Consider the following 20,193-nt stretch of genomic DNA (forward strand, 5'->3'; position numbering starts at 1 on the left):
GGGGTCTACTTTATTTACTATAATGCAGCTTAACCTTTTATTGTGATTTGCTGTGAACCAAATTTAATAAGCTTTTTGTTTCTTCCTTTTAAGCCTGCATTTAGCCATCAGGGTGAAAATATTGAGGAAAATTTCTCTTTATAGTTTAGTTTACAGAGCAAAAATAAACATCTCTGAAGAGAGAAGCACTTTTATAGCTCTATCTTGGGGGTTGTTTTAATGGCTAGTGTCCATTAGAAACCCTGACACTCCCACAGCTCTTTTGACTACACTGCCTCCCACCTTGCTTCCTGTAAGGATTCCTTTCCATTCTTCCAGGACATCATTGCAGCATTTCTCATCATTTATGTATTATTGTTTTCTTCCCTCATTTGTTTTTGGTTCTCTTGCCAGTGACTTTGAATTCATATTCTCTGGTTAAAGACCTAACTATCATTTGGAACATTTCTTCCTTTGCACTCTGTCAGAGCCCTTTGTGATTTTGAACACTGGAGCATTTCTCCTAAATCTGTCTCTGCTACAAGAACAGCTCAGCCTCCCTGGTCTGCAGATAACTGAAGTCCTGCATTCTTCTCACTATTCCAGGAAATCTCCTTTGCAGCTTCTTTTCTTGGAATGTGGTGGCAAGAATTGAAGCAAAATTCCAACTGAGATTTAAGCAATGATTTCAAGATGTTTATCATAACTTCCTTGTTTTTGCACCCTATGGATTGTGTGTCCTCTTCTTCTGGGAGCTGACACAGTAATGACTTTGACTCTGGTCCAACAGTAGTCCATCTGTGGAGACTCAAAAGAGACTGCAGATGCTAGAATCTGGACCAACAAACAATGTGCTGGAAGAACTCAGCGGATCGAGCAGCATCTGTGAGAGGAAAGGAATTGTTGACGTTTTGGGTCGAAACACTACAACAATTCCTTTCCTCCCACAGATGCTGCTTGACCTGCTGAGTTCCTCCAGCAGATTGTTGCAGTCCACTCATGCTAGGTGCATCCCCAAGTGAAGTACGTCATTCTAACCTACTCCCTTAGTCTCCAGAGTGGTGATAAACCCAATAAGGTGGAGTGGTACAGTGGTGCAGCTAATAGACCTGCTGTCTAGTAGTTCCAGCAAAGTGGATTCAATCCTGAATGTAGTGTTTCATATCTCTCTGCATTAACTTCCAGCCCATTCTACCAGCCCGTCTATCTCCTTCTCATGGTTCACTAGGTTTTGTGTCATTACCAAGTTTGGAAATATATTAAGAAAACATCCTGACCCTGGCGAACTCCACAGTGCAAGTCAGCCTTTCACTAATCATGTTGCTTTCTGTTCAGTCAATTTTCTTCCAATGCTGTGACAGTCCAACTTATTCCATGGCCTTCAGTCTTACTGACCAACCTATTATATAGCATCTCATTAAATACCTTGCAGAAGTCCAAATATACAAATATTTTTTGGAAGTCCAAAATATACCACAGCTGCTGTTTCCTTCATCAAGCTACTCAGAAACTTCACCAAAACAAAAACTTTATCATGTAAGTTATTCAGGATATGCCTTTCACTATCCCATGCTGGCTTTCTCTAATTATTCTCTGTTTGTCCAAGTGACTATTTTTTCTGCCCCTGGCTGCTGCACTTTGCATGCTAAGGAGTTGTGGGGTCCCTTCCATTCCTATAGCGGCATGGGTTTGGTTGCCTCGATACCCACTTGGAGGAGCACCCTCTGCTCCAGTCCGATTAGGCTCTGGGTGAGGAAGGGGGACCTTCCTGTTTGCTGGGATTGTCTTTTGTTTCTTGTCACTCTCATCTGTAAGACAAAATGCAACAAACACATAGTTATCTTGTGATTATTTTTTATGTCTCTGTCACTGGTGTGGGTGTGTGTCCTGGCTGTCACTGGTGTGGGTGTGTGTCCTGGCTGTCTCTGGAAGGGGTGGGGCATATGTGTATTTTTGTGTGGATTTGCTGCCTGTTTCTGTCCCGGGATGTGGTATGTTTGGGGATTCAGGGTTGTGGCCAAAGGCAGCAGATGTGATATGCAGTTTCAAGTGTCAGATGTTTCAACTGTATATATCTAGTGAGGTTGTGGAATTTCTTCTGGCGTGGTGTCTGTGTTCTGGAAGATTCTGGAGGACGGCCCGCTAGCTACATCTGACCGGCTCCTCCTCATTGAGGGTTGAGTGCCCTTCTGGCTTCCCTGGAGCAAAGGACTCCCCCCACCAGTTCACCTCTCTCCAAGGATTTGGAGGCCTTGATCTGATAGAGAAATAGGGAGAATGCTGAAACTTTTTTGCATGATTCTGTGTAACTTCTTGGGATACCTCAATTGGTTGACTATTAATCAGAACAATGATGTGGTCCCACTTTTGGTGTTTTTTTTCCCAGATTCTTTCTGTGTGATATTGAAATTGTTGAGTCCACCTCACAATTATTTGGCAATTATTAGGTTCACCCTACCTATCTCCACCTATGGCTTCTCCCTTTCATTTGAAAGGGCTTTATCACTCCAATTGGGCTTCTAACATTCTTCTTGATAGCTTTCCATCTGCCATACTCAATATATCCTGTTCTGCTGTATGTTCTGCTTACCAGTACCTTTCTCTGTCTTCATTCTTTCCCTCTACTTGTCCCATGTTGCATCAAACTTTTAATTTTGTAAACCATCTATGATATTGTCCTACTTCAGGACCACAATGTTTTCTAGTGTTTGTTCTCTCTTGCATCCTCGAGTTTTCTAATTCTAGCCTATCATGCACTCATTTTAATCCCAGTATGTTCAGCTGCATTGATCTTATAGTTGGAACTCCTTCTGTTAATCTTCGCTGCCAGTCTACCAGTAAAAGCCTCCTCATGAATCATTTCCTTGACACTGGTCTTTCAGATTTTCTTCTTGTCTTAGTATATGTTGTTGGTAAAACACATGTTGGTGAAATTCTTTGTTAAGAGCTCTATATAAATGTTGCTTGTTGACTGAAAGTGATCTGGAGTACACAATGATTGCCCTGGTAGATTTTAGTAGTCGAACTAGTAGTAGATTTTAGTACCCTCCCTGTTGTACATGATCTTGCATCTATTTTTACATTTGCTCATGTTTCACTACATTGGAAGCACTGTTGGGAATTTTAATTTTATGTTGTGCTCAAATGAAAATGACTAGAAAGAAATCTGGTCTGCAAAAGTAATATTGCTGTTACATTGGCTGTAGTTATTCAGACAGCCTAAAGTACAATAGCACCATCCACATTTAACATGGATTAACTACTGCCATTTTAATGCAGGTATGGAACAGCTCCTCTGGAACACATCTCACTGAGTAGACTGACTGTTCTGCGAAAGAGATACAGGTACCTCTTACATATTTGTACATTAAATGTTAACTACCATTTAAATGCATATGAAAATTCCCTGATTCTGTTCATTCTTCTGATTTATTTAATCATTTCAATGTTTCTTTACCTATTCTTGTATTTACAGGAATGGTTTGGGACCTGTGAAGGAAGGAGAGTCACAGTACTCAGTGGTTCATTGCACTGGATATATCAAGGCTTGGCCACCAGCAGGTAAATTAATGCAATCAGAAGTGTAATTCATTTTTTTTATATAGAGTCATAGAGTCACACAACATGGAAATTGGCCCTTTGGCCCACCGAGTCCATGTCGACCATCGAACATCTGTTCTACTACAGAATCACATTTCATTTTCCCCACTTTCCTGTCAACTCTCTCCAGATTCTATCACTTACCTAAATACTAGGGGCAAATGACGGTGGCCAGTTAACCTACAGACCCACATGTCTTTGGGATGTGGGAGGAAACCAGAGCACCCTGGAGGAAACTCGCTCAATTACAGAAAAAACAGGTGAACTCCACACAGATAGCACTCGAGCTCGGGATTGAACCTGGGTCACTGGATCTGTGAGGTAGCAGCTTCACTAGCTGCGCAACTGTGTAATAATTTGCAAACTTTCTGCTCTGGGCCTTACTGAGAAGTTCTTGCACCCTCTCATGCTCAACTAACCACAGATACTGGAGACACAATAGACTGCAGACGCTGGAGGAAAACAGTGGGTTAGGCAGCATCTGTGAAGGGAAATGGACAGTCAACATTTCCGGCCAAGACCCTTCATTGGTCCAGATGAAGGATCTCGACCTGAACCATCGACTGTACATTTCCCTCCATAGATGTGGCCTGACCTGCTGAGTTCCTCCAACATCTTGTGTGTTGTAACCAGAGATACTGATTGTGGAAAATCTACTGAGAAGGAAACCTGTCACCGTTGCCTTTTTGCCCTTTTCTGTTGTTATTTTCTGTTTCTCTGTGATCTCTTGGCTTTCAACATTTACATTTCTCTCGTCAGCTGTTTGTGCACTGTTGTTGTGGAAATTGTGTAGAAGCTAGAGGTGGATCAATAGTTATATCACTTACAATGTTCCTGCCATATGTCTCACCATTTGAAAACCATTCCTATAGTACATGAATGATAGATAAAATATTTGTATTTAGCTGTTATATTTGTATATATTTCTACAGCGAGAGAATGGAATAACAATAATGTTTAGAATTCCTGGTTAATCTGGAACTCTCTGTAGTTTAACTGATCACGTACTTTAACCCGCTCTTTGTCGTTGGGTGAGGGGAGTATTATCGATCTCTCCATCATAGTTTTGACCTTGTGTGAACAACATGTCAGATTACTTCACCTTCTATTGATTATGAGCAGTTTTGCATACAGGATCATGATTTACTTTATGCTGAAGCAATCTGGAAAGTTATTTGAGGAAATATCAGAATCAATTACTTGCTGTGTTCAGAGACTCTGCATAAATGCCACACTCCTCATAGAATTGAGCCTGAGGAATTACAACTTTTTTTTAGCGACTACGAAAGGTTCCCCTAGTTTCACTCATTCTTGGCACTGTTGGTCCCAGGGTAGCTAACACACTGTTTTTTGTTTTTTTTTACTTCTATATTGTTACTGATTCTAAGCAAAAAGGCACTTTGTGGTACTCATGCTCTGGCCTTCAGTACTTGTATTCTTAAGATACAGTATAACACTCTTCCAGCTTTCAGTTATGAGGTTTGATAAGTATCCTCAGTTCAGAGCTAAGGGACTGCTAAACAAATGGAAGTGCCATCCTTAGAATGGGATGTTACCTACTACAGTGGTTAAGTTACTAGATGAATAATCCAGAGACCTGGACAAATTGTGTGAAGATATGACATTTATTGGAGCTTAGGAGCTTGGGGGGCAACAGACTGAGCTGTACAAAATGCCATTTCACTCTGCCTTAAAATCTGAGATATTAATACAGTGAAAAGCTAATGGGACGGGAAAAATCCCTGTGGCATCCTACTGGTAGCTGTATGTCAACCTGAACATTGTCTGTTTGTGGTACTATCTTTTTTCTGTCTTTGAATCAATAATAATCCATGCTAATATGTTACTAACAAAACTGTGAGCTCTTGTTTTATGTAACAACCTTCTATGAAAGTATCTTATCAATGCTTTCTGAAAATCTTGCAATACTCTATCCACTGGCTCCCCTTTGTCCACATTACTAATTACATCTTCAAAAAACTTCCATTGGATTTATTTAACGCAATTTTCCTTTCATAAAACTGTCTAATCAAATTAGACTGATCTTTGTGGTGGAAGCCAGACCTGTCTTGGTTTTTCTCTCTGAGATACTGGAAAAATATTTAGAATTCAAGCAACAAGGGTACCTTATTAAATAAAGGAAGCAGTCATTGGGTTAGAGAGAACTTGTAGCAACTCACTGTCCAAGCAAGCGAACCAGCTCGGCGGTCGGGTCGCATGTCGTCAGAGCGGCGAGGCCCAAGATGGTGCTGGGCCTTCGTCTTCCCCGAGCGACAGGGAGAACCCGCACTTGGGAAAAGTATGATGACATAGCACATACGTCATTTCTGTTTTCGGTGGGCGGGAACCGTTCCTCTTAAAAGGCCCACGCAAGGCGGGAAAATAAATCAGTTTTGTTCTGCAACTCGTCGACTAGTGTCTTACTTTTGCATCACGGTGGCAGCCGCTACATTGGTGACCCCAACGGTCCAAACGGATTTTGGACCCACCCAATGGACAACAACGCAGCAGCCAACGCAGTGGCACTCAAGCTGCCCACCTTTTGGACGCTTTGGCCCCATGTCTGGTTCGACCAGGCCAAAGCACAATTCCAACTTCGGCAGATCACCTCTGACTCCACACGGTACTACCATGTGGTCAGCTCCCTGGACCAGGAGACAGCCACCCAGGACGGAGACTTCATCCAGTCTCCTCTGGAGAAAGGCAAGTACCCGGCTTACAAAGACCTTCTTACTCGGACCTTTGGCCTCTCCCGTCGCGAGCACACCGCCCACCTGCTTCATCTCGACGGCCTGGGAGAAAGATCCCCATCGGCCCTGATGAATGAGATGCTGGCCTTGGCTGAGGGACACAAGCCCTGCCCGATGTTCGAACAGGCCTTCCTTGAACAACTACCCGGCGACATTCACCTGCTGTTGGCCGACGCCGATTTCAGCAACCCACGTGAGGTAGCCGCCCAGGCAGATGTCCTGTGGAAGGCCAAACGCGAGAGCGGTTCGTCCGTCGGCCAAATAGCCAAACCGCGGGCCTAACGCCTACCTAAACCAGTCCCAGCAACCGAGCGACCACACCCCAGAAACACAGACGACGACACTGGCGACCAGCTGTGTTTCTACCATCAGAGGTGGGGTGCGGAGGCCTGTCGATGCCGCCCACCCTGCAAGTTTCAGGGAAACGCCAGGGCCAGCCGCCACTGATGGCTACAGCAGCTGGCCACCAACACAGCCTCCTATTCATTTGGGACAAGCAGTCCGGGCGTCATTTCCTCGTCGATACTGGAGCAGAGGTCAGTGTTTTGCCCCCGAATGGCTGCGACACTCATAGCAGGCAACAGGGTCCCGCACTCAAAGCCGCAAACGGCACAACGATACGAACCTTCGGTACCCGTACAGTTCAATTACAATTCGACAACAGCAGTTTTACCTGAAACTTTACCCTTGCCGCCGTCGCCCAGCCACTCCTGGGAGCCAATTTCCTTTGGGCCCACAGCCTGTTAGTCGACCTGCGAGGGAAGCGGCTAGTGCACTCCAGAACTTTCCAAACCTATGCCCTGGGAGAAGCCAGCCTACCAGCCCCATGCCTGGACTCCGTTTCCCTGTCTGGCAATGAGTTCATCAAGCTCCTAGCAGAGTTCCCATCAGTTTTGGCACCTCAGTTTACAAATTCGATGCCCAAACACGGGGTGTGGCATCACATCATTACCACAGGGCCACCCCTTCATGCCCGAGCACAATGACTACCTCCAGACAAGCTCCGCCTGGCAAAGGAAGAGTTCCGTCGCATGGAGGAGCTGGGGATCGTTCACAGGTCAGACAGCCCCTGGGCCTCCCCCCTGCACATGGTCCCCAAAGCCACCGGTGGGTGGAGGCCCTGCGGCAACTACCGCAGGCTGAATGACGCCACTACCCCAGACTGCTATCCCGTCCCTCACATCCAGGACTTTGCGGCGAACCTACACGGGGCCCACATCTTCTCCAAGGTGGACCTCGTCCGGGGATGCCACCAAATCCCGGCCACCCTGACGACGTCCGCAAAACTGCGCTCATCACTCCATTCGGCCACTTCGAATTCCTTCGAATGCCGTTCGGCCTTAAAAATGCCGCACAGACCTTCCAGCGGCTGATGGATGCAGTAGGCTGCAACCTGGACTTCGTGTTCATTTATTTAGATGACATACTAATCGCCACCCGTGACCACCAAAAACACCTTTCCCACCTCCACCAACTGTATTCCCGTCTCAGTGATTTCAGCCTCACTATCAACCCAACCAAGTGCCAATTCGGACTCGACTCTATCGATTTCCTCGGTCACAGAATCACCAGTGAAGGAGCAACACCCCTACCCGCCAAGGTGGACGCTATCCGCCATTTTGCCCGTCCCAACATGGTCAAAGGCCTGCAAGAATTCCTGGGGATGGTCAACTTTTACCATCGGTTCATCCCTGCAGCAGCCCGTATCATGCGCCCTTTTGTTCTCGCTGATGTCTGGCAAGGGCAAGGACATCGCCTGGAACGATGAGGCTGCAGCTGCCTTTGTTAAGGCCAAGGATGCCCTGGCAGATGCCGCAATGTTGGTACACCCTAGGACAGACGTCTCAACTGTCCTCACAGTGGACGCATCCAACACTGCGGTTGGTGGGGTACTGGAACAACTAATTGAAGGCCATTGGCAACCCTTGGCGTTTTTCAGTAGGCACCTTAGACCACCCGAACTGAAATACAGCGCTTTTGATCGGGAACTTCTAGCGCTGTACCTGGTGGTCCGGCATTTCCAGTACTTCTTAGAAGGCAGGCCTTTCACTGCCTTTGTCTTTCGCCTTCTCCAAGGTCTCCGATCCCTGGTCAGCTCGTCGGCAGCGACATTTGTCCTACATTTCCAAATTCACAACGGATATCCAACATGTCTCCGGAAAGGACAATGTCGTTGCTGACGTGCTTTCCAGACCGACCATCCACAGCCTGTCCCTGGGTGTAGACTACGCGGCCCTGGCTGACGCACAGTAATCTGACGACGAGCTGCCTAGCTATAGAACCACAGTCTCGGGCCTGCAGCTCCAAGATTTGCAACGTCGCAACAGGTCAGCTCCGCCCTATAGTTCCTGCAGCCTGGCGGAAACGAGTTTTCGACTTGGTACATGGGTTGGTGCACCCGTCCATCAGATCAACTGTCTGACTGGTCACCAGCAATTTCATCTGGCACAGCCTGCATAAACAGGTCAGTGAGTGGGCCACGACTTGTCCGCAATGCCAGACATCAAAAATCCAACGACACAGCAGTTCAAGCCTACCGGTAGAAGGTTCGACCACATCCACGTCGACATCGTTGGTCCCCAGCCAGCTTCAAGAGGAGCCCGGTACCTCCTTACCATCGTGGACCGGTTCACGAGGTGGCCAGAGGCAACCCCTCTATCCGACATCATGACTGATTCCTGCGCCTGGGCGCTGCTCACAACTTGGATCTCGCGTTTTGGTGTTCCGGCCCGCATCACTTCAGACAGGGGCGCCCAGTTTACCTCCAGCCTATGGTCTGCATTAGTGAACATGCTAGGGACGCAGCTGCACACCACCACGGCCTACAACCCTCAATCAAACGAGTTGGTAGAACGTTTCCACCGCCATCTGAAATCAGCCCTGATGGCCCGCCTGGAAGGTCCTAACTGGGTCGACGAACTGCCTTGGGTCCTGCTCGGCATACGCACTGCCCCCAAGGAAGATCTCCACGCTTCGTCAGCTGAACTCGTGTATGGTACGCCCCTGGTCGTCCCAGGGGAGTTCATACCCGCCCTTTGGGGGCAAGAGGAACAACCCGCGGCAGTCCTGGAAAGACTGCGCGAGAAGCTTGGCAGCTTGGCACCGATTCCCACTTCGCAGCATGGTCAAGCCCCATCCTGTGAGCCCAAGGAACTACGAGACTGTAAGTTTGTTTTTTGTTCACAAGGACACACCCCGGGCACCGTTGCAATGACCATACGAGCGGCCGTTCTGGGTCATCAGGAATAATGGGTCCACCTTTATTTTGGACAGTGGGGGCAAAGAAGAAGTCTTCATGACAGACCGCCTCAAACCGGCCCATTTAGATCTACAACAACCGGTCAAGGTCCCAACGCTGTGATGCAGAGGCTGACCTCCTAAGCAATGGCTAGCACAGCCCGTGAACCTTGGGGACCGTATCGCCGGTTCTGGGGGGGGGTTGTGTAGCGACTCACCGTCCGAGCAAGCGAACTGGCTCGGTGGTCGGGTCGCGCATCATCGGAGCGGCGAGGCCCAAGATAGCGCTGGACCTTCATTTTCCCCGAGTGACAGGGGGAACCCGCACGCGGGAAAGGTTTGATGATGTAGCGCAAACGTCATTTCCGTTTTCGGTGGGCGGGAACCGTTCCTATTAAAAGGCGGGAAAATAAATCAGTTTTGTTCTGCCACTCATCGACTGGTGTCTTATTTTCGCATCGCGGTAGCAGCCGCTACAAACTCATATTATCACTTTCTTCCACGGAGGCAAGCAGACTCTAATGTTCTATATCGCCATCTAACCGGTTAACAATGTTGCAATGAGAGAGAGAGCACTTGGTTACATGAATCAATTCTTAAAGTGGCACCAGCCAATACTGTGTAAGCTATATATGGTACATCCCTCTTAATGAAAAAACAACAGAAGGAAGAAAAAATATGTTCATAGTAACCATGCAGCATCCGTTGGCTCCACTTTAGCACAAAGCCGTCAAGGTACTTGGGTTGATGGACTATCCTTCCAGATCTAGTCCTCACTGCTTGCAGTTCTCCCACTGCCTTTAGCTGTGCTATGGTATCCACATGTTGCAGGGTTAGGCATGCACCCTGCAGTATCTCCACAACTGCTTTTGTCTTGGGTGTCTTCCTGAGGTGGAGCCTGGTCTGGGGATGCCATCCCCCACTGTGACCTTGTATGACCTGCAGTGTGGTGGGTGTTGAGTCACTACTGCCTTTTGGTATGTTTGGTGTCAGTGTGATTTAAGCTTCATTCTAGCTATATCTCCAGTTCCAAATGGTGGTGGGCTTCTTACGCCTGTTGTAATAGCATGCTTTCTTCTTTTGCTTCCCCCAGAGTTTGTCTTCTCTGCTTTTTTAAAACTTATGATTCAAACAGTGGGTATGGGTGGTGTTGTAGGCAGTTAAGTTCCCAGACCTAGTAATTGAAAGACCTGGACTAACAAACCAGACATTTGAGTTCAAATCCCTCCACAACAACCATGGAATTTGCATTCAATTAATCATCTGGAATCTTGAAAAAAAAATTTGAAACTTCTTTTTGTTCCAGGTTCTAGCATCTGCATCTCTTTTATTTTCCCATCTACCCTGTTAAGCCCCCTTAGGTTCTTATTATGTTGAATAAGATCATCCCTCATTCTTCTAACTCCCCAGGAAATACAGACCCAAATTGCCTAACATGTTTTTGAGCAGACAACCCTCTCATTCCAGGAATGAACCTACTGAATCTCCTATGTACTGTCTCCAATGCTAATATATCTTTTTTTAGGTAGGTGGACCAAAACTGTGTACAGTATGCAAGTGTGGCCTCACCAACATCCTGTACAACTGTAACACAAAACCTCCTATTCTTAAACACAAAACCCTTTGCGATAAAGGCCAATGTGCTGTTTGCCTCCTTAACTACTTGCACCTGCCTGGCTTTTTTTTTATGATTCATGCACTAGAACACCTGTATCTCATTGAACGTCACTCATTTGCAGATCTCTCTCCATATAGATAATAATCTACATTTTGATTCCTCTTACCACATTAAACTCCGTTTGCCAGGTTTTTGCTTAATCACTCAGTCTGCCTTTGTTCCATTGCAGAATCATAATATCCTCATCACAACATGCCCTTCCATTTCATATCTCCAATCTCAGTGCTGGTAGGGCCCCATGTCAGTGCGAAAGACAAGGCTGAAGCATTCACAAGCATGTTCATGATCAGAAGTGCCAAATAAAATATCCATCTCAGCTCCCTTCTGAGATCACCACCATCACCTTGTTCCAGGCAATTTGATTAATTCTGTGTGATATCAATAAACAGCTTGAGAGACATTGCAGACTTGCTGCAGAACCAGCTACGCCTGAAGTCAAGCTATTGCAAAACTGGCATCCACCCGACAATGCTGAAAATTGCCTGGGTATGCTCACATCACAAGAAAGTAGGACAAATCCTGTGACTCTATCCTCTTTAAACCCAACCGGCTTACTGCCCAGTCAGACTCCACTCAATCATCAGTAAAGGGATGGAAGGTGTTGTTGACAGTGCTATCAAGTGGCATTTGCTCATGAATAATCTACTCAATGATATCCAGTTTGGGTTTTGCCTGAACCAATTGGCTTCAGAACCCCATCATAGTCCATGGTCCCAAACATTGGCCAAAGAGCTTAATTGCCAGAGGTGAGAGAGAGTGGATTGCCTTTGATATCAAGGTAGAATTTGACCGAGTGTGGCATCAAGGAGCCCTGGTAAAACTGAAACCAATGAGCATCAAAAAGGAAGGTATTCGAGTGCTTGGAGTTGCATCTCATCTAAAGGAATGTGATGGTTGAAGGTCAATCATCCCAGCCCCAGGTTAGCACTGCATGGTTCTTCAGGCCAGTGTCTTAAGGTCCAACCATAAGATCTGAGGTGGGGATGTTTGCTAATGATTGCACAATATCCAGTTGTATTCTCAACACCTCAGCAAATTAAGCAGTTTGTATCTGCATGCAGCAAGGCCAGACCACATTCAGGCATGGCCATTAAGTGGCAAGTAACAAAAGTGGGCAATGAACCTCTCCAATATAAGAGTATCTAACATTCAATGGCATTACCATTACTGAATCCTCCACCGTCAACAGAGGGGAGCTAACATTGATTAGAAACTTGGAAGTACTATAGCTACAAGAACAAGTCAGCTGGAGGATACCCTGCCTCACATTTGGTACTCAGATACATGCACAGAGTCTAAATTTCAATGTTTTATCAGCGAACACTTCTGACATCATGTCTCAGCATCTCTAAGACGCTGGGAAAAATTGTTAGTAATTCAAACTAACTGGTGTACTTAAAGACAAAGCTCGTAGCATTGGGAGCATTCTTTCTATGGCTACTTTCACAGGCAGGCAGTTTCTGGAATATTCTGTACTCTAAACAAATGTTGCAACAAAATAGAGAAAATTGATCCAGGCTGGTGTAGGTTTCCATAGCAGTGGGTCCTGGCCCAGGATACCTCCCCTGCCCTGGTGCTGCTCAGAGAATCCAAAGAAGTCAGTGCAGAATTCTGAATATTTACCTCCTTAGAATGGAAAATCTGTCCACTGAGCCTAGCCCAGATCAGATCTGTTGAAGAACAACTGTCTCACTGAAATCTGTGGGGAGCAACCTGACGCAAGTACTTTCTGAAACCATGTTAAAAGAAAAAGTTTAATGCCATTAATTTTTTTTAGTGTGTGTAGGTGTGACATGAGACTATTCTCAGCAGTGGAAGCAATAAGCAATACTTTCTACATGCATAAATGTGGCTAATTTACTCCAAAATAATGAACATGTGGGAAGAGTGACAAGAAAATGATGTTCCTCGTTGTGTTACTTGGAGATATAGAGACATAATATTTTAGCCCCAAGAGATGGATTATTTCATCTATATCATAGAAATAAATATGAAAAATAATGTAATAGACATGAGATGCCCCTGATTTTTGCAATTTTCAAAGTTATTAGAAACAAGTGTTTAGGCAGATAATCTCAGCCCTGTTGTTCTCTCTATCATGCTTATGTGAAGTAAACTACTTCCTATCACTGCTGTTTTCTGTCTGAATAATGACACTTAAGATGTATAAAAACAGATATGCTGGAAATCCTCAGGGGATCTGGCACCATCTGTGAAGAGAGCTAAAGCTTCAAGTGGATGAGCTTTCACTAGAACTGTTCTGACCAGTTCATAAGGTCATCAACGTGAAGTATTAACTCTGATTTCTCTCTTTACAGATGATGTCGGACTAACTGAGGATTTCCAACATTTTCTGTTTTATTTCAGATATCCAGCACCTGCAACTTTTTTGCTTTCACTTAAATTGTACGTTTTGCAAAGGTTGTAATTGCACAGTGTGATTATGTGTTCCTCATTTGAAGCATGTCTGATGAAAGCTTGAAATAAATGTTTCAAGTCTGCATTGCTTTTGAGGCCCAGCTCCAGAGCTTTTAACGCATTTATGATTATGTAATGCGTGGACTGTTGGGGTCATTTTTTTGTGCAACCAATAAAAACGCTAACTCAACCAAAAATCAGGTTGTTTCCTGAAAGTACTGTCTTGTACTATAATCGCCTGAATGAGGTTTGGTTACAGGCTATCCACTGGGCTGCACTGTTGTGCAGAGAGCAATTGTCCCAGTGCATGACTCTGCCTAGGACTACATTGTAAGAAACAGTTTGGTTCAAGGCAGGTGATTGGTGAGATCAGACGGATTGCTGGTCCGTGGAATATCAGGACCTCTTAAGATATACTGAGTTCTGATATTATGTTTGTAATGATAGCTTCCAGCATTTGCTGACAATTGATATCAGATTAAATAGTTCATAATTTTGTCTTTTATATCTCCCTCTCTTAAATAACATGGTTACATTCATGTTTTGAATATGCTGGGATTATTCCAGATGTAAGAGATTGGGATAGACTATCACCAATGCATCCATTGTAATCTGCAGTCCATTCTTTCAGAACAATGGGGGAGGCAGGCTATCCAGGTCCGGATCTGTAAAGTTTTAGTCCCCTTAATTTTGTTAGTAATTTGGTGGTATTAGTTACCCTTTAGTTCCTCAAGGTGACTTGGTTGCCATGTTTTCTGCTTTAGTTATTTCAGAAATTTGCACTGTTGAAGGCACATTATCATTGAGGACAAATAACCTCACCAGAGTCCTTGAGAAGATACTCATCTCCAGCTGTATGTGCCAGGGTGAAGCTGATGGCCATGAAAGACACGCAGGCAAAGATTTGATGGGTGAACTGCTTCCTTTTATTTCCTGACAATATATGAAATATAAAAATAATGAAATAGTAGGTGGATTCTTCATTACCTGGTGTAAGACAAGGGGCTGTTGTAAGCGAGGCCTAGCAGTGAAAATGTAGGTAGCTATGGGATATCCTGGGCTATTCTCTGCTGTAAGACAAACTTAGCCCCAGGGCATATCTCCTTACCTGTCTCAGACTTCATTACAATTGCTAGGAGATCAACCCACGTTGGATCAGTATGTGCCAGGTTTACATAGAGTGATGTATGCACCTAGTGAAGCTACAGTGTAAGTTATAACAACTAAAGCAGCAGGTTGTAGATAGATCTAATCAGTTGATCAGGGGGACACTATTGCTGTTCAACATCTAGTTGATAATCATAGGGACAATCAGGGAACCATAGGTAGGAGAAACTTGCATGGATATCCCCAGAGTCAACCATCGTTGTACCCAGCAAATGAGTTGAAGAAAGTGGAAAAAAACACAGTAATTCGAAATCTGAAATAAAAACAGAAAAGGCTTGAGAAACAAAGGTTATATTTCAGTTTGAAGAACTGGGAAAGAGGGAAATCAGTTAGCTTTAAGTTGCAGAGAGCGTGTAGGAGGGATGCGCAAGACGAAAGGAATGTCTCTGATAGGGTGAGAGCTGAGTGGCTGTAGGAATAAACTATTAATAAAACCATGATAGATTAATGAGGGAAGTTAGAGTGGCTTTTCACGTTAACTCCCTGTCTCTTTTTGTGCATGTTGCCTGGCCTGCTAAGTATTTCCAGCATTTTCTGTTTTTATTTCAGATTTCCATCATCTGTTTTTTTTACATTTTCATTTAGGAGCCTCTTAAATTGAACTAATGAACAAATGTGAGATAAAGTCTGAGATTAGAAAATAGCACAGAAGGTTTGCTGGATATAAAGGATGCACATTTATGATTTTACCATTGGTTTGCAAGTTGAATCAGAGGACGTAGGTTTCATCATGTTTATAGGTAGTGCAAAGTAATATACTGAGATTTATGGTGACTGCATAGGAAAATAACTATCTTCTTACAAGGTCAACCAATGTTTTTGTTGATCCTTTATAGATATGATTCTCTGCTTTTTGCCAAACCTGTTATCAGCTCTTGGGTTTTGGTTTGTCTGGGCTGGAGCTTTAGCACAGACGTGGACGTTTCAAGATATGGTGGTATTGAAGGGGAGAGCTCTTGAAAACTGACCACTAATGTGGGTTTGACAACTGTGAATGTTGGAAGCAAAGGTGGATCCAGGATCCAACAGGAATTTAGAGAACTCTGGGCCAAGTGGTCAAAGGTCTTACTAATTCAGTGGTGGGTTCTGAGTGTGGGAGAGGGGATCACTGGTTTGGTTGAGTTCTGGGGAAATGGTTCAAGAATGAGGTTGTCTACACATGGGCCTCAGTCCTGATACTCATCTTTATACCATTCTGGTTTCCAATGCTGGGGTTCATTTTGGCCCTTAAGTTGAGGTTTAGCATTAATTGTACTTGGCATCTTAGAGTCATAGAGAGATACAGTGGAGAAACAGACCCTTCAGCCCATCAAGTTCATGCAGGCCACGAAGGACCTATTTTTATACTAATCCTACCCCAACCAAGTTTATTCACCCTCATTACCATCAACAACCCCCTGATTCTACCACTAATCTACATGTTAGGGGCAGTTTACAATGACCAATTATCCTAACAATCAATATGTTTTTGGGATGTGGGAGGAAACCGAAGCACCCGGAGGAAATCCATGCTGTCACAGGGAGAACCTGCAAACTCTGCACAGACAGCACCAAAGAGCGGGATTGAACCCAGATCGTTGATGTTGTGAGGCAATGGCTTTACTAGCTGCACCACTGTCCCATCCCTGTCACTCATCTTGTCTTAGATGTTAAATAGTCGTACGGTACTGAAAACAGGCCTTAGGTTCCAAACTAATCTGTCAGACCAGTGATGGGTATGGTTAGAATAGATAACAGAGGGAGGTTGGCAGAATGGATAGGTTGGACCACTTTGCCACTGGATTAAGGCAGTCAATGGATAGATGAGATAGGACTTCAAAGTGCACTGCCTTTTTTAATTGAGTTTTGAGGAATTTGGCAAGGGCAGTTTTAATAGTTCTTCCCTAATTGGCCATAAGAAGCTGGTAATGAGGCAATATTTGCAATCCTACAATCTTTCTAGTATAGATGCTGACTATTGGGTGGGAAGTTCTGTGATTTAGACCAGCAACAATGAAGGAACAGCGATACATTTCCAAGTCAGACTGGTATTTGATGAGGGGGAACCTGCAGGGGGTGGTGTTCTCGAGTGTCTGCTGGCCTTATGTGCTTTGGTAGTACAGGTCATGAGTTTGGGTGCTCTAATTCGAGCAATCTAGTGGGGCAACTGCAGTGCATTTAGTACATGTGCTGACATCAGATGAAATCAGTGTTTAGGGGTGGTGGATAGGGTGTCAATGTCTTGGATGATATCCATTTTCTTGAGTGTTGGAACTGCATTCATCCAGACAAGTGACTTGTGCTTTTGTATATGATGGAAAGGCTTTGGGGTGTAAAGAGGTCAGTCACTCACTGCAAGACTCACAATAATAATGCTGTTGAACAACAAGGACAAGTGGTTAGACTTCTGTTGGAGACGCTTTGGGGTGTCAGGAGGTGGATCACTTGCTGCAGGAAAGCCAGTCTTTAACAAAGGGTCTTCAACTTGAAACATTAACTCTGTTTCTGTTTCCACAGATACCTAAACTGCTGATTGTTTCCGGCATTGTATGTTTTTGTATCCAGTCTTTGATCTGTGTTTACAGCTACAGTATTTGTATGGCTGGTCCATATAAGTTTCTGGTCAGTAGTGACCACCAGGTTGTTGATCGTGGGACACCCAGTGACAGTAATGCTATTGAATATCAAGTGTTAGTGGAGAAGGTCATTCCTTGGTATTTCTGTGGTGCAAGAATTAAGCCACATCAACCCAAGCCTGAATGTTATCCAGGTCTTGCTGCGTGCAGGCATGGGCTGCTTCATTTGCTAAGGAGTTGTGAATAGAATTGACATTGTGCAAACATCAGCAAAAATCTCCACTTCTGACCTTGTGATGGATTGAAGGTCATTGATAAGCAGACAAAGTTGATTGGGCCTAGGACACGGCCTCAAGGAACTCCTGCAGTGATGTCCAGGGGTTGGAATGATTGACCTTCAACAACCACAACCATCATCTTTTGCGAGAACATTGAAGTGTTTTCCCTTTGGTCTTTGAGCAGTTTTACCAGAGCTCCTTGATGTCACAATCAGTTGAGCACTGCTTTGATGTCAAGCGTGATTACTCCTACTTCACCACTGGGATTCAACTCTTTAGTTCACGTTTTGGAGCAGGGCTGTAATGCAGTCTGGAATCAAGTGGACGATGGAAATGGTGAGCAGGTTATTGGAAAATATGTGACGCCTCTCCACTTGCCTGTTTCCTTAATTATCTATTCATTTATAGCTCGTGAATGACCAGTAATAGCTTCTCATCCCTCCCTGGGACTGACATCTTTGGTGTGTCTGTCCTGTCCCATCCTTTTTTAGTGAACCCTCAACATCCTCTTTCAAAAACATCTTCCACATGGGTGCATGGGTGGTGTGTCACATCATCATTGTCAAGACCCCTTCACTTGGTGATAGGAAGCAGAGGGTAGTGGTTGTATTTGTTATATACTGACTTAGCCAGCTCTACCTGAATTCCATGTGATCTAACCTTCCAGAGCTGCCTACCATGTGGAGCCTTATCAAAGGCCTTACTGAAGTCCATATAAACCACGTCTACCGCCCTCTTGGTCACATCATCAAAAAAACTCAATCAAGTTCGTAAGACATCTCCCAAGCACAAAGCCATGCTGATTACCTCTAACTAATCCCTGTCTTTCCAGATCTTATCTCTCAGAATCCTCTCCAGTAGCTTACCTGCCACAGATGTTAGACTTGCTGGTCTATAGTTCCCAGGTATTTCTTTGCAGTCCTTCTTAAATAAAGGCAAAGCATTTGCTACTCTCCAGTCTACCGGCACCTCACTTATGGCTAACGATGATGCAAATATCTCCGCCAAGGCTCCTGCAATTTCTTCTCGATGTCCCAGTGTCCTTGGATACACATGGTCAGGCCCTGGAGATTTGCCTACCTTCATACCTTTTAAGACATCCAGCACCTCCTCAAATGTAATGTGGACAGTCCCTAAGACCTCCCCATTTACTTTTCCTAATTCCAAAGTCTTCATGTCTTTCTCCATGGTAAAAACAGAGGAGAAATGTTCATTTAAGGAATCTCATCTCCTGCGGCTCCACACAAAGTTGTCCCCTTTGATCTTTGAGGGGTCCTATTCTCGCTCTAGATACTCCTTTTCCCTTAAATCTATGGAATTGGTTGCTACAGAGAACTATGGAAGCCAAGTCATTGGATGTATTTAAGGCACAGATTGGTAGGTTCTTGATTGGTACGGCTGTTAACGGGTTATAGGTAGAAGATGGGAGAATGAGGTTGAAAAAATTAGCCATGGTTGAATGGTGCAGCAGACTCCATGGACCAAATGGCCTAATACTGCTCCTATATCTTATGGTCTTATGGATGAGAATGCAGGTGGACTGATTAGTAAGTTTGTGACAACACAAAAATTGGAGTCATAGTTAGCGAAGAAGGTTGTGAAACGATACAGGTGGACACAGATCAGTTGGAAAGTTGGGCAGAGCAGTGGCAGATGGAACTTAATCCAGACAAGCGTGAAATAATGTACTTTGGAAGGTTAAATTCTGGTAGGACATTTAGAGTAAATGGCAGGGACCTCAGAAGTGTTAATCTACGGAGGGACCTTAGGGTGCAAATTCATAGCTCCCTGAAAATGATAACACAAGTGGATAGGGAGCGAAGAAGGCATTTTGGCATATTTGCCTTCATAGGCTGAGGCATTGAGTATTAACAGTTGGGACATCATGTTGCAGCTGTACAAAACATTGGTCGGGCCACACTTGGAGTATTGTGTACAGTTCTGTTCACCACACAACAGGAAGGATGTGGTAGCATTAGAAAGAGTGGCAAAAGAGACTCACTAGTACAGTGCCTGGAATGGAGGGCTTTACTTATAAGGAGAGATTGGATAAACTGGGTTTATTCTCACAAGAACATAGGAGGCTGAGGGGTGACCTTCTAGAGGTTTATAAAATTATGAGGGGCATAGATGGGGTAGATAGTCATAGTTTTTTTCCTAGGATGGAGGAGTCTAAAACTGGAGGGCATAGGTTTAAGGTGAGAGCGTGAAAAATCGTAGGAGATCTGAGGGACAAGTTTTTCCACACAGAGGGTGGTGGTAGAAGCAGATACAATTATGATGTTTAAAGGGCATTTAGATGGGTACTTGGGTCAGAAAGGGATATAGACCTAATGTAGGCAAATGAGATTAATGTAGATCTGCATCACAGTTGGCATGGATGAGTTGAGCCAAAGGGCCCTTTCTGTGCTGTACAACTCAATGACTATATGATTCTACTCTATCTAAGTTGCTTTTGTCTGCCAATCACTACTACATGAGCATTAATTTCCTGCACTTAACTATTGGTATGATCAAAGCCTTTGTGGCTC

The 20,193-nt window shown here is 44.6% G+C and overlaps 1 protein-coding gene across 8 annotated transcripts in view; it reads left to right on the forward strand.

Moving 5' to 3' along the window:
* arnt2 (aryl-hydrocarbon receptor nuclear translocator 2) overlaps positions 1–20,193 on the forward strand; it is a 262,293-nt gene that overhangs the window by 81,727 nt on the left and 160,373 nt on the right. For all 8 annotated transcript variants that reach the window (XM_052040356.1, XM_052040351.1, XM_052040353.1 and 5 more), the window contains 2 exons: positions 3,259–3,324; positions 3,455–3,540. In XM_052040356.1, the coding sequence (XP_051896316.1) occupies positions 3,259–3,324; positions 3,455–3,540 (152 nt within the window). The remainder of the gene's footprint in view (positions 1–3,258; positions 3,325–3,454; positions 3,541–20,193) is intronic.

This window comes from Pristis pectinata, chromosome 28 (assembly GCF_009764475.1).
Source record: "Pristis pectinata isolate sPriPec2 chromosome 28, sPriPec2.1.pri, whole genome shotgun sequence".
Classification (NCBI taxonomy): domain Eukaryota; kingdom Metazoa; phylum Chordata; class Chondrichthyes; order Rhinopristiformes; family Pristidae; genus Pristis; species Pristis pectinata.